Source organism: Chrysemys picta, chromosome 9 (genome assembly GCF_011386835.1).
Source record: "Chrysemys picta bellii isolate R12L10 chromosome 9, ASM1138683v2, whole genome shotgun sequence".
In the NCBI taxonomy this organism is placed as follows: domain Eukaryota; kingdom Metazoa; phylum Chordata; order Testudines; family Emydidae; genus Chrysemys; species Chrysemys picta.
Genome location: NC_088799.1, coordinates 37,773,196 through 37,787,049, shown reverse-complemented (window position 1 = coordinate 37,787,049; position 13,854 = coordinate 37,773,196). Strand labels below are relative to the sequence as shown.

Sequence of the window (13,854 nt, the reverse complement as noted above, 5' to 3'; positions counted from 1 at the left end):
GTAGCAGCCGTGTTAGTCTGTATCCGCAAAAAGAAGAACAGGAGGACTTGTGGCACCTTAGAGACTAACAAATTTATTAGAGCATAAGCTTTCGTGGACTACAGCCCACTTCTTCGGATGCATATAGAATGGAACATATATTGAGGAGATATATATACACACATACAGAGAGCATAAACAGGTGGGAGTTGTCTTACCACCTCTGAGAGGCCAATTAATTAAGAGAAAAAAAACTTTTGAAGTGATAATCAAGCTAGCCCAGTACAGACAGACAGACAGATAACAAGTGTGAGAATACTTACAAGGGGAGATAGATTCAATGTTTGTAATGGCTCAACCATTCCCAGTCCTTATTCAAACCGGAGTTGATTGTGTCTAGTTTGCATATCAATTCTAGCTCAGCAGTTTCTCGTTGGAGTCTGTTTTTGAAGTTTTTCTGTTGTAATATAGCCACCCGCAGGTCTGTCACTGAATGACCAGACAGGTTAAAGTGTTCTCCCACTGGTTTTTGAGTATTTTGATTCCTGATGTCAGATTTGTGTCCATTAATTCTTTTGCGTAGAGACTGTCCGATATGTGATATATGCCATCATGTGCCAGCAATGCCCCTCTGCCATGTACATTGGCCAAACCGGACAGTCTCTACGCAAAAGAATTAATGGACACAAATCTGACATCAGGAATCAAAATACTCAAAAACCAGTGGGAGAACACTTTAACCTGTCTGGTCATTCAGTGACAGACCTGCGGGTGGCTATATTACAACAGAAAAACTTCAAAAACAGACTCCAACGAGAAACTGCTGAGCTAGAATTGATATGCAAACTAGACACAATCAACTCCGGTTTGAATAAGGACTGGGAATGGTTGAGCCATTACAAACATTGAATCTATCTCCCCTTGTAAGTATTCTCACACTTGTTATCTAACTGTCTGTCTGTACTGGGCTAGCTTGATTATCACTTCAAAAGTTTTTTTTCTCTTAATTAATTGGCCTCTCAGAGGTGGTAAAACAACTCCCACCTGTTTATGCTCTCTGTATGTGTGTATATATATCTCCTCAATATATGTTCCATTCTATATGCATCCGAAGAAGTGGGCTGTAGTCCACGAAAGCTTATGCTCTAATAAATTTGTTAGTCTCTAAGGTGCCACAAGTCCTCCTGTTCTTCTTTTTTATAAATCCATGGTATGCCCACATCTTGAATACTGTGTGCAGATGTGGTTGCCCCATCTGAAAAAAGATAAATTGGAAAAGGTTCAGAAAAAGGCAACAGAAATGATTAGGGGTATGGAATGGCTTCCGTATGAGGAGAGATTAATAAGACTGGGACTTTTCAGCTTGGAAAAGAGACGGCTAAGGGGAGATATGATTGAGGTCTATAAAATCCTTACTGATGTAGAGAAAATAAATAAGGAAGTGTTGTTTACTACTTCTCATAACACAAGAACTAGGGGTCACCAAATGAAATTAATAGGCAGCAGGTTTGAAATAAATAAAAGGAAATATTTCTTCACACAACGCACAGTCAACCTGTGGAACTCCTTGCCGAAGGATGTTGTGAAGGCCAAGACCATAACAAGATTAAAAAAAGAACTAGATAAATTCATGGAGGATAGGTCCATCAATGGCTATTGGCCAGGATGGGCAGGAATGGTGTCCCTAGCCTCTGTTTGCCAGAAGCTGGGAATGAGTGACAGGGGATGGATAACTTGATGATTACCTGTTCTGTTCATTCCCTCTGGGACACTTGGCACTGGCCACTCTCAGAAGACAGGATACTGGGCTAGATGGACCTTTGGTTTGACCCAGTAGGGCCATTCTTACGTTCTTATGTTACTTTCGCAACTTTGATAGCCTTATATTTTGTCTTCCCCTTGATGATGAACAGACCACTTTGTTTTATGTACCTGCCAAAAGCTGGGTCTCTTCTTCCTTTAAGTGACATGTTAAACTAAGCAGAACAATGTCATCAGCAAAAATTAGGTCCTCGAATTGTGGTTTATCATTTATCTATAAAAATGATATGCTGTTATCGATCCTTTATAAAAGCTATAGCTCTGTATAGAGGAGAACATAACAGCAATGTCTCTCCCACATAAGAAGTCACACAGAAATAATCCCCTCTCTTTCTTTGGGAATATATGGCAAGGTAAACTAGTTCTCTTCCTGTCTTGTAGCTAGCTGGAAGTCCAAATAATTATGCTGCTTCATTTAAAAATGCATTTTAGTGCAAAACATCTTGCACTATTTGTTTAAACAAGAATTATTTATAGCAGTTGACAATGCTAGTTTTAATAATATAACGTACGGAATTGACTTAACATTAAGATCAAAGTAGCCATTCACAAGGTTTGATTTCAAAAAGAAAAGAAAACAAAAAATGCACTAATGAAAATAAAATCAGTGGATTCCCTTAGAAAAGGATAGGACAACTAATTTTTCTCTTCTTTATCAGTAGCAGCAGAACCTTGATAATTTATATTAATGACCCAGAGGCCCATTTCTGTTTGTCCAAATTAGCAAACAAGCACAACTGTAAAAACAATCAAGGATATTGCATTTTTATTCAGTTATGCTGACAAGTGTAATTTAGTTTTAATTATTTATATTTCAGCATCTTACTAAATTTTCTGTCTTTTTTTTTTTAAATAATGAAATCTTAGTATCGTGAGGCCTCGCTGAATCTCTCTATTGTTAAATCTGTTGAAAAGGGAGATGAGGTGCCAAATCCTTGCTGATATCAACTCTCAAGATTGGGCCCTTTTTTGTAAAAATTATCCAGAAGCCCTATGCCTGCTCCTATACGTCCTTCATGCATGGAACTATCATTGAAGTCATGATTTAAACCGGTTTGTGGAAATATAAATGTAATTGAGTAGGGAAACCCAAGAACAAGCAGGTAGTGTAACAGGTTTTCCTAAGGAGGTAACTTATTCACATGCACTCTAGAAGCATATTCCTGTATGGTGCCAAGCACCTCCTGAGAGGCCCTGAATGCCCCAATTCCCATTAACATCACTGTGAACCGAGGTCACTCTGAACCTTGTGGGATCAGATGCATTCAAAGCAAGGGTAGGCTAGTATATGAAAATCTTAGCCCATACCCTTTGGCTGTGCCAGGGGACTGGTGATGATGACTCAAAAGTCCCTTGCAACTCTATAATTTCTTACTCAAATTGGACATTCATTGAGCTTTCCCACAGAAAATTCTTACAAAATCTGAGCTAAATAATGAGCTATGCAATGTTAGTCCAATGCAAATGTGACTCAGATTTTTGGTTTTTTATTTCTGTTTTGGGTTGGGGAGATTTGACAGGGTTCTAGTGAGTCCTGTTACACCTAATACATAATCTTGGCAGAACTAAATTTTAAATTTTTATAATTTTGACAGTTAAGCATTTTGTAAATTTTTATTGTTCAAATTTTCACAGTTGTGGGAAATTATGGGGGTGGGTTCAGACAACAGGATGGGTTAGACAATAATTATTTACTGTCAGTGGACATTAATTTTAAAAAGTTAAACTTTAAAACAATTAAAACACATTGTCAAAATATACAAAATAAATACCTTTAAATTAAACTCAAAGTTCTCAAGCAGCATTTTTCTTACTTTGCCCATCTGTAAATTTCTATTATTGTAAGTAGAAATAGTTTTTTGTTGGCTTGTTCATATACGGTCAAATCAATTTGTACGGACATTTGCCAATTAAAAACCTAATCCTTCCAACCTTGCTCATGTAGTTCCAGCCAGCTGACCTTAGTGCACGTTAGTTTATTGCTATAGCATTATTCAGAACAGTAGACAGGTAGATGTAGGGTTGAGACTACAAAGTTGATGAGGGAATGCATAATTAATAGCTGCACTGAGGAGCAGGCCGCTGGGGAGCTGGTGGCATAACAAATTAATTAGAGTTTTGGTTTGGGGAACAAGCTTGAAGTTCTGCACCATCAGGCAGCCAGTGAAAGCTCTTGCAGTGGGGATCAAAATCACTTTATAAGGACATGTCTACACAATGAGTTACTGTGTGGCAAGTCATAGTGTGAATCTACAGCACACCAGCTGAAAGTCCAAAAGCACAGCAAGCAGCAGCACATAAAGGTCTTTCACTGCACTGTAACAGTGTCCACACTGCGAGTTAATGCACAGTCTATTTTGTCACCTAGGCAAGCTGGGTTTACTGATAGTTGCTATACACCAAAAATAAAAAAAAATTCAGGTTGTTTCCAGTCCTAAGAGACCAGTCACTTACCCAGTTCAATTTGTACTTTAGATCTCTCACCAAAGACAATACTTGTAGCCAGTCCTGTATTAAACTAACTAAAGATTTATTAACTAGGAAAAAGAAATGAGACAGTAACCACAAGGCTAAAGCAAGCAAATTTATATACACAAATGAGTTACAGTCTATGGTTTTAAAAGGTGACAATGTTGTAGTAACTTGTCAGCTCTGAATGTATTTTAGGGCTAACCCAGGTTGACCCTAAGGATCTCTGCTTCTGTTTTGTAGCTCTGGCCCAGTCAGAGACCAAACAGCAAAAGAGATGAAAAACTGAAAAAAAAAATTCCTGCCAGATATTTTTATTTCTTTCTTCCAGAATTCAAGCTGCTGGGAGGAACCCTTTTTCATTTAGCTGCTTCATGGGTGTTAAGAGGCAATTAAGAAAGTCTTTGTGTTGTGATGTCTCACAATGGCCCATTTAGTTGTGATAGCTTTCTTGATGAGCAGGAGACAATCTTTCCTGACATCTCCACGGTTCCAGAGCAAACATTTTTTACACTTATAAAGCAAAAACTTAAAGATTACCTTATAGCAGGTGATAAAGATAGAAGTGAGATTAACACATGCAGCAATTTACAAGCATTTCATAAAGCCTAAAACACTAAACACGTTATGAGTTTAATACCCACCTTAGCCATATTAACACACAGGTGAAACAGACTGATTTCCAGCAATGAATTTGTCAGTGCTTGGCTAGGGCCTAAAGCCTTGGCAAGAGCTGGCCCCTCCTTTGCTGGCATTACATAGCCAAGCTGTAAATTAGGAAGAGTTGTTAATATTGTAAGGGGGGGACACACCCTGGGTTGGACATGCCTGCATCCACACACACACCAGGGTGGGCAGAGGAAGTTCAAAAACTTAAAGACAGACCAAAATGAAGTGGGCTGTAGTCCACGAAAGCTTATGCTCTAATAAATTTGTTAGTCTCTAAAGTGCCACAAGTACTCCTGTTCTTTTTGCGGATACAGACTAACACGGCTGCTACTCTGAAACCAACATTACAGTGTAATTTTAAAACATCATATTTGGGCCAATCTCATGATTTTTTGGAGTTTGACTCGTGATTTTTGAACTTTTGGGATTAGCAATACTGTTTAGTGACCATAGACATGTGGAGGCAGCTGCTTAACGCTATGGGGAAAGACTTACACCGTTTTTGGCTGTTTTTACTCTGCTCATATTTGTTGGCCCCAGGCCCCTAACGTGAGGCACCTTTTTCACAGTTAGGCGAATGGTGCGGGGTAGAGATTCACGTGGAAGGGATCACCTGATGGTTCCTCTTGGTACTGACAAGCCAGGTCTAGTATATGTGCTGCCCTCCTCTCCGATCTGCCCTAGTCACTGCCCCTCCCCGCCGGGCTCGCCTCTTGGCCTGAATTGCTCTCGTGTTGCACAGCAGTCAGGTGTTCCCCCACCTCTCTGAACTGCAGTCTGGCCCGTCCCAGCACAGTAGTTCCTGCTCTGCGGGCAGCCCTCTTGGCCCGGGACTGCCTCTGCCGGGAGCGGGCAGCGAGTTCCCGTAAGGCAGGGTGCGTACGGGCTCTGATCTGACTCTTGTGCCGCTTGGCTGAGTCACATGCCAGCCCCGAGGCTTTGGCTGCCCTCGGTGATCACTTCCCCCTGAGGCAGCGGGCCGCCCCGGCGCCGGAGCTGAACCTTCCCCCCCCGAACTTCAACTTGCGGGGAGCGATGGCCAGCCGGAGCACTGAGGATCTGTTTTAATGCTGGCGGGGGATCAGTGCTGGGAGTCGGTTGTTTGCTGTCCTCGTTCTGCTGCTATTCACCTCTCCGGGGAGGAGCGAAGGTTTTACCTCTGCAGGACAGGACAGACACAGCATGAAGGTCGAGTTTGCTCCCATCAACATTCCCCTGGCCAGGAGAATTCAGACAGCTGCAGTGATTCAGTGGCTCTTCTCCTTCCTCTTACTAGGTAACAGCCTTTTTCCTGCTTACGTCTTCGAGGAAAAATGATTAATCTCTATTTTTTGTAAAAAAGCAGCAACAGGCAGGATTCCTCCAGAATGAGTCGCCACGTGGCGACGAATTCCCACGGTGCTTTCTTACTATAGGAGGCTCTCTGTGAGCTGAGGGGTGAAAACATTTTTACTCTCAGTCAAATGGACAGGGCATTTCAGAGTAGAAGGATCACTTCTAGTTTTGTTGGCTCTGTGTTGTCTCAAAAGCTGTTGCTGTTTTTCTTCTGTTACTTGTGTTTTTGTTATGCATGGGTATTTTCTAAAAAACAGCTGCAAATGAATTTCTCAATGACCGTATCTTCCCATTAAAACAAATTCCCCACTCCGAGCTAGATCTATGATGACTAATACCTACCCCCACAACAAAAAAAGAATTCAGAATGTCAGATGTAAAGATTTTTATGATTAATGTGGCTTTGATTATTTTTGTAGGGCAGTTTTCTGTGGTGAATCTCAATGCAAATCGAACTCAAATCATCAGTGATAAGGGACTACTCTGTCATTAACCTCCTGCTTCAGGAGATGGGACTCTAAGTTTTTCATATGCTTGTTTATTTTTACCTAAAATTAACCTAGTTGTTGATGCTTAGTTATCTTACTAAATTAGTTCCACTGACTAACTTATGACTATATGGTGATTTTTCCCCCCTAATATTTCAGTTAGGAGTCCTGCCATTAAATGTTTAATCATAGGAGTAAATCTTACTCATGTGGGTAAACCTTGATACTCAGATAGTATAAATTGGCATAGCTTTGTTGAAGTCAAGGGAGTACACTGATGCATCCATTGATAAGGCTCACTATTCTATGTATTATTGGTGGTGGTCAGGTGATTTCAGTATTCACATAGTTTGAGTTTTACAAAAACGTCTTCCTTACAAATCCTGCCAATATATTTTATTTTTTTAATTCCCAAAATTGTTTCTGGATCAGTATAGATATGAACTGGAACCATTAGGTGTGGTCTAATTACTTACAAACAAAGGGATTGGGGAAAAGAATGTACATGTAACCCTTTTTCCAGGTGTGTGTGTAATTTGTTTTTTAACCTTTACATATTTGCCTTTAGCCCCTTACATTTTTAATGTACTCTCCAGTTTACAAATAATTGTATTTGAGGTCTGAACAGTTTACACCTATAGTCGCATAATTGCCCATTGTCTGTGCATCTTTTATAGTGTTGGGCCAAATCCCTGAACCTTCATACAACCCAAATATAAATGTCATGTGCAGTGGAAATCTGCTGGAGTTGTAGGAGGAATCCACAATCCTTTCTTCGCCCAAAGCCATGGAATGAGGACCTGTCAGTCTCCAAGACAGATAAAGTAGATCACGTCCTTTTGGCATACTGGAAACATAGGCACCAGCTCTGTGGGTGCTCTGGGACTGGAGCACTGATGGGGGGGGGGGAAAATTAGCAGGTGCTCCGCACCCACCGGCAGCCAAGCTCCTCGCCTCCTTCTCCCCCGCCCTGAGCGCTCCGCGTCCCCACTCCTTCGTCTCCCAGTGCTTCCCACCCCCCAAAGTAACAGCTGTTTGGCAGCACTTAGGACTTTCCGGGAGAGAGGGGGAGGAGTGGGGACGCAGCTCACGGGAGGAGGCAGAGAAGAGGCAGGGCAGGGGTGGGGACTTTGAGGAAGGAGTGGAATGGGAGTGGGGCGAGGGTGATGCAGGGGTGGGAAGACGCGGGGTTGGGAGGTGGGTTGAGCACCCACCAGGCAGAGGGGAAGTTGGCGCCTAAGACTGGAAACAAGTGTAGAGAGGCGTGAGCCAGAGTGACATCGTTCTCCCACTATGAGAAAGGGACCAAGTGACCTTCTCTGTTGGATCATATGAACTGGAACCATAAACTCCCTGAACATTAAATCTCACCAAATGAGGGTCAATCCATCCTCCTCATCATATCCAATCATTGTACTCCACACCTGAACATAGCCACTCTATGAACTTCATACCCTCATATCTCAATGCCTGTACTTTGACCCATCAACCTTTTACCCCCAATCGGGGATATTGCAGATTATGTATTCCTTTATGCCACCTGATCTTAAACCAAACTTTGCACCCTCGATAATCTGTACATTATTCCCTGATAACCAGAAATGTCTATGCTCAAACTCTGTTCACTTTTTTTTAACATCATCTTAATAACATTTTTATGCAGAGGTACAACCAAATTCCTTGCTGCAATCCTACGAACAAGCAGGCAGCTGTGTTCTGCAACTGCTGCGCCCCATGGATCAATTTTAGGGGAAGTCCAGTTAGACATCTATTTCAGTAGTCTAAATTGGATATAACAAATGCACACATGCCTGTGAAAAGGCAAAATGTTTCCCCTTACCCAGGAGCATCATATTGGTCTTATCTGAGTTGAATCTTAATCAAATGTGTCTAAGCCATCTAAAAATGTTGGCTGGATAGTATGAAAGTAAAGAGACAGTTCATAATGGGTTGACCAACACTGAGGCATAGAGTTGAGTACTGTCATCATTCTTTCCTGTCCTAAATGTCCAGTAGAGAATTTTTTTCTGAACAAATATAAATGTGCCATGAGCTAATCATTCGAGAGCTCCTGAACTATTTGTCTCAAAAATACCTTTTTTAAATGAATCATCCTCCGTGCTTAGAACAAGTGGTGTATTTCCCTTTATTGGTAGGTTTAACTGGATAACATGCTATTGGTAACATGATAGGTTTAGTCATTCCAGATATCCTGCAGTGATGGGACCTCTCCTGTGTAAAGCAGTTTGTCCATGCCCAACACTAGCTAATACCATATGGTTTAACCCAGAGTTTCTCAAATTAGGGTCTGTGGACCCCTGAGGATCTGTGAAGGTACTTCAGGGGGTCCGCAAGTCATGCCTGAGGCCGCTAGCCCCGTTGATCAACTCCTCCCCCTCCCTCCCAGCGCCTCCTGCACACCACGGAACAGCTGTTCAGCAGTGTGCTGGAGATGTTGGGAGGGAGAGGGAGGAGAGAGGTTGGGGTGTCCTTGGAGGAGGGTCAGAAAGAGGTGGGAAAGAAGAGGGGCAAGGGTGGGGCCTCAGTCTGAGTAGAGGGTTTGGAGGGGTCTGTAAAAAAAATTTAAATCAAAACGCAGGTCCTCGGGTTGCTGAAGTTTGAGAACCATTGGTTTAACCCATTTAATTAAGCCAGTGAAACCTCTTCAGAATTCTGGACCCAAGTTTCTTTGTCTCCCTTTTACTGTATCTTAAGCTGCCAGAATCTATCCTAAAGCAGAAAAGACATTAAGAACATAAGAATGGCCATACTGGGTCAGAACAATGGTCCATCTAGCCCAGTATCCTGTCTTCTGACAGTGGCCAATGCCAGATGCTTCAGAAGGAATGAGCAGAACAGGGCAATTTATTGAGTGATCTTTATATACCCTGTCATCCTGACCCATCTTCTGGCTGTCAGAGGTTTAGGGACACCTAGAGCATGGGGTTGCATCCATGACGATCTTGGCTAATAGCCGCAGATGGGCCTATCCTTCATGAATTTACCTAATTCCATGGGCGGCCGGTGACCCAGCCGTTAGGGGAGGCTAGTCCCCAGCCCCTCCCCTTGTGCCCAAGGCCCCACCCCTCCCCTTTTACCCTTCTGCCCCCCTTCCCCTCAGGAGCCGAGAGCATGCTCACAGCGGCCCTCAGCGCAGGGCGGTGAGACTCCGCTTCGGGTGGCATGGCCAGCCCCGGTTTGCCGGGTAGCAGCATCCCCAGCCCTAGTGCTCTGGGTGGCCAGGCAGTCAGCTAGCCCCAGTGTGCCAAGCGGCAGCAATCCCAGCCCCGGTGCACTGGGTGTCGTGGCTGCAGCACCTCCAACCCCAGTGCTGTGGACGGTATGGCCCCAGCACCAGCCACCCTGAGTCCCTGCGAGAGGCGGGCCAGCCAGGGCAGAGCGCTGGGAACCTCAGGAGGGGGCCTGGTCTGCGGGCAGAGCGTGGGTGGGGCCATACTAGGCTATTTGGGGAGGAGGCACAGCCTCCCCCTGCCTATGATACCCGCTGCCCATGCCTAATTCTGTTGTAAACTTTTATTATAGCAGTTGTTCTATTAATCATCCATAAAGGTCAGGGACATGGCATCAGTGATAAACATGAACCTAAAAATATTGGGAGCGATGCCTAGAAATACATAGATCAGATAAGAGGAACCTCCTTCCAAATCTCTTCCTCTGAACCTGCTAAAACTACATCATATGTTTCACCTCAGTATGCATCATCATGAAAGCCAAGGTTTCTGTAAATTTAAAAAAAAGTTTGGTAAAGTTCCTTATAGCTTATTTTTATTTTCAATTTTTCATTCTGTTTAAGTTGTTTGTGTTTTAAAAAAGATAATGTAAATTTGAAATCTAGTACTGTAATGTGATCGTGTTTAAAATTTCTTTTGGATACTATGGTGATCCATGAGTGCTGTAGCCAATTTTTGTGGTTTTATAATCACATTTTACTATTTTAAAATATGGTTTTAAACCCATGTACCTGCATGAAAGACCTAAAGCAAATCACATGGGAATCTGACTGCACTGAAACAGTGAAACTAACCATACACCGAGTGCTGTCAAATCCACAACATTAAAACTGAAAAAAATACGCAAAATCCTTTTTCTCTTGGCTGTCTCTGTTGTTAAAAGTAGCATTGATGAATATTACAACAGAAGGTCAAAAAACTTCAGACAGAAATGTGACTTATTTTTTTTAATTGGTAGTGTTCCTGTGATAACTCATTACACACAGTTTTGCAATATATTAACTATGTGAACTTTTGGATATTTAAAAAAAAAATTAAACAAACAATATTTTGATAAGAAACCTAACTTTATTCCCACAAACCACATACTAAAACAGCACCCATGTCTCAAAAGCAGCTCTTGAAAAGTGGAATCCGCAAACTTTCGAGAATCACACAGGTCGTGGGTGGGCAAGTAAGTGTTGGAGTCAGATTGTGTGTGTGTGATTTTTTTTTTTTTTCCCCTCTTTAACCTTATAATTAAATGACATTGTAATGTTTCCAAAAGATGCTGGCCTGATAGCCCAGGAGACAAAAGCCCTGTCTTTGGACTTGGACACTTTGCCAAAACCTTTGTTGAAATGTGTTCAGCTATTGCTACGATCCTACATCCTCTTGATGGGAAACCCACTAGATGGTGACATACACAACTCCCCCTCCCCAATATATTGCTTGTAGGTCCACTCCAGTACACATACAATGCTTATCCCATGCACTTGAGGATCACAGATCTGCTGGGATGAGTGATGTAATACTGCAGATCTATTAATGATAGCAAGTCAATTTGTATCAGTCTGCCGGGACACAGTCAATGTCTAGGAAGAAAGATTTAATTTCCCTTCTCCCTTGAAATGAAGATAATTTAATCACAGTGAATAACATATATCAGGTTTGGTTTTATGAGCTGTTCTGAAGATGCAATAGCTGTTAATTCCCTTCCTCTTTGATCCATATTTTGGAAGAATCAAGTTACAGAAGAACATTGAAAGAACTAAAGATCTTTTACAAGCTGGTGAGTTAGGTCGGCAATAATGTTATATATAATTGGTTGATGTTAGTGTGTGTGTGCTGTAACATCAACCACTCAGTCAGTATTGCTTATAGAGGGAAGTACTGATAGTGTTAATAATAATACCTAGCTCTTACATAGTGCGGGTTTTTTTTTATCCATAGATCCCAAAGCACTTTATAAAGTTTTACAGATAGAGAAACTGAGGCACAGAGAGATTCAAGTGACTTGTCCAAGGCTACCTAGCAACTCATTGGCAGAGCAAGAAATAGAACTCAAGTGTCCTGAGTCCCAGTTGAGTACTGTCTCCACTAGGTAACACGTCCTCCCTTTTAACAAGCATTATAATTCACCACATGAATAAAACCTTCCAAGTCCAAGGTCAAACAAACAGTTGCACCACTCTGTGAAGGCCAGCAAACTTGGACTCAAACATATCGAGATGGCAAGTCCTACAGCCAGCTGCCTTCCGCCAAGAATGTGCTTATGATATTGTCTAAGGTCATTGTCATTTGTTCACTGACTTCCTTCTAACTAATGCCATTGGAGAAAAATGTCCTTTTTGTGCTTAGAGACTTACTGGTTAGAATTCTTAGTCATTGTAGTTTACTCATTAACTTTGCTTTATAGACCATTAATGCATTTAAAGTAGCAGGTGTGATTTGATGGTATTGGTGTACTCTATCTCACTGTAAGTACAAGAGGCATTATAACAACACGGTGCAGCAAGAGAGGTGTTGACCAGGCCCTCTCAACTTCCATTGGGCATGGCCCACTGTTTAATGCTGTTGATAAGAGAAGAGGTGCTTAGTACCTCTAGAAGTGCTCGGCACCTTGCAGGATTGGACCCTGCTTTAGAAAACGCAAAGCAGTAAGTTTACTGATCTCTGTAGGGTGTGATCCTGTGCATAGTGTTGAATAGTCTTACATGATATTATTCATAACTGCTCTGTCTAACTTTCATACAGTTGACATAGAGTACCTTGCCAAGGAGGTGAAAGGTTACCACGTCTATTAAACTTTAGGTTACTGCACTGAGTCATTACTGTGCCAAGAATCCTCTCCGGAACCACACTGGGAAATATTTCTGCTTATCACCCTTTGGATGAGACCTAAAGCTGGAATCCCATTCACTTGTGGTAATTAAAGACCCCATGACATTTTTGCAAAAGGAGCGATGTTGCTTGGCCAGATTCAAACTCTGATCACAGTACCTAGAAATTCCCCTGCCATTTCAGACGGCAAAGTTAAGAACATAAGAATGGCCCTACTGGGGTCAGACCAAAGGTCCATCTAGCCCAGTATCCTGTCTTCCGACAGTGGCCACTGTTAGGTGCCGCATAGGCAATGAACAGAACAGGTAATCATCAAGTGATCCATCCCCTGTCGATCATTCCCAGCTTTTGGCAAACAGAGGCTAGGGACACCATTCCTGCCCATCCTGGCTAATAGCCATTGATGGACATATCTTCCATGAATTTATCTAGTTCTTTTTTTGAATCCCGTTATGGTCTTGGCCTTCACAACATCCTTCAGCAAGGAGTTCCACAGGTTGACTGTGCGTTGTGTGAAGAAATACTTCCTTTTATTTGTTTTAAACCTGCTGCCTATTAATTTTAATTTGGTGACTCCTCATTCTTGTGTTATGAGAAATAGTAAACAACACTTCCTTATCTATTTTCTCTACATCAGTCATGATTTTATAGACCTCAATCATATCTCCCCTTAGCCGTCTCTTTTCCAAGCTGAAAAGTCTGTCTTCTTAATCTCTCCTTATACGGAAGCCATTCCATACCCCTAGTCATTTTTGTTGCCCTTTTCTGAACCTTTTCCAATTCCAATATATCTTTTTTGAGATGGAGCGACCACATCTGCACACAGTATTCAAGATGTGGGCGTACCGTGGATTTATAGAGAGGCAACATGATATTTTCTGTCCTATTATCTATCTTTTTCTTAATTATCCCCAGCTTTCTGGTCACTTTTTTGACTGCCGCTGCACATTGAGTGGATGTTTTCAGAGAACTATCCACAATGACTCCAAGATCTCTTTCTTGAGTGGTAACAGCTAATT

At 42.0% G+C, this 13,854-nt stretch overlaps 1 protein-coding gene across 2 annotated transcripts in view; it reads left to right on the top strand.

The window, feature by feature from the left end:
• Window positions 1–4,375: 4,375 nt before the first annotated feature.
• The window catches only part of MOGAT1 (monoacylglycerol O-acyltransferase 1), a 32,702-nt gene continuing 23,223 nt past the window's right edge, over window positions 4,376–13,854 (top strand). For both annotated transcript variants that reach the window (XM_042853582.2, XM_005282537.5), the window contains exon 1: window positions 4,376–6,214. In XM_042853582.2, coding sequence (XP_042709516.1) covers window positions 6,121–6,214 — 94 coding nt within the window. In that variant the 5' untranslated portion in view covers window positions 4,376–6,120. The remainder of the gene's footprint in view (window positions 6,215–13,854) is intronic.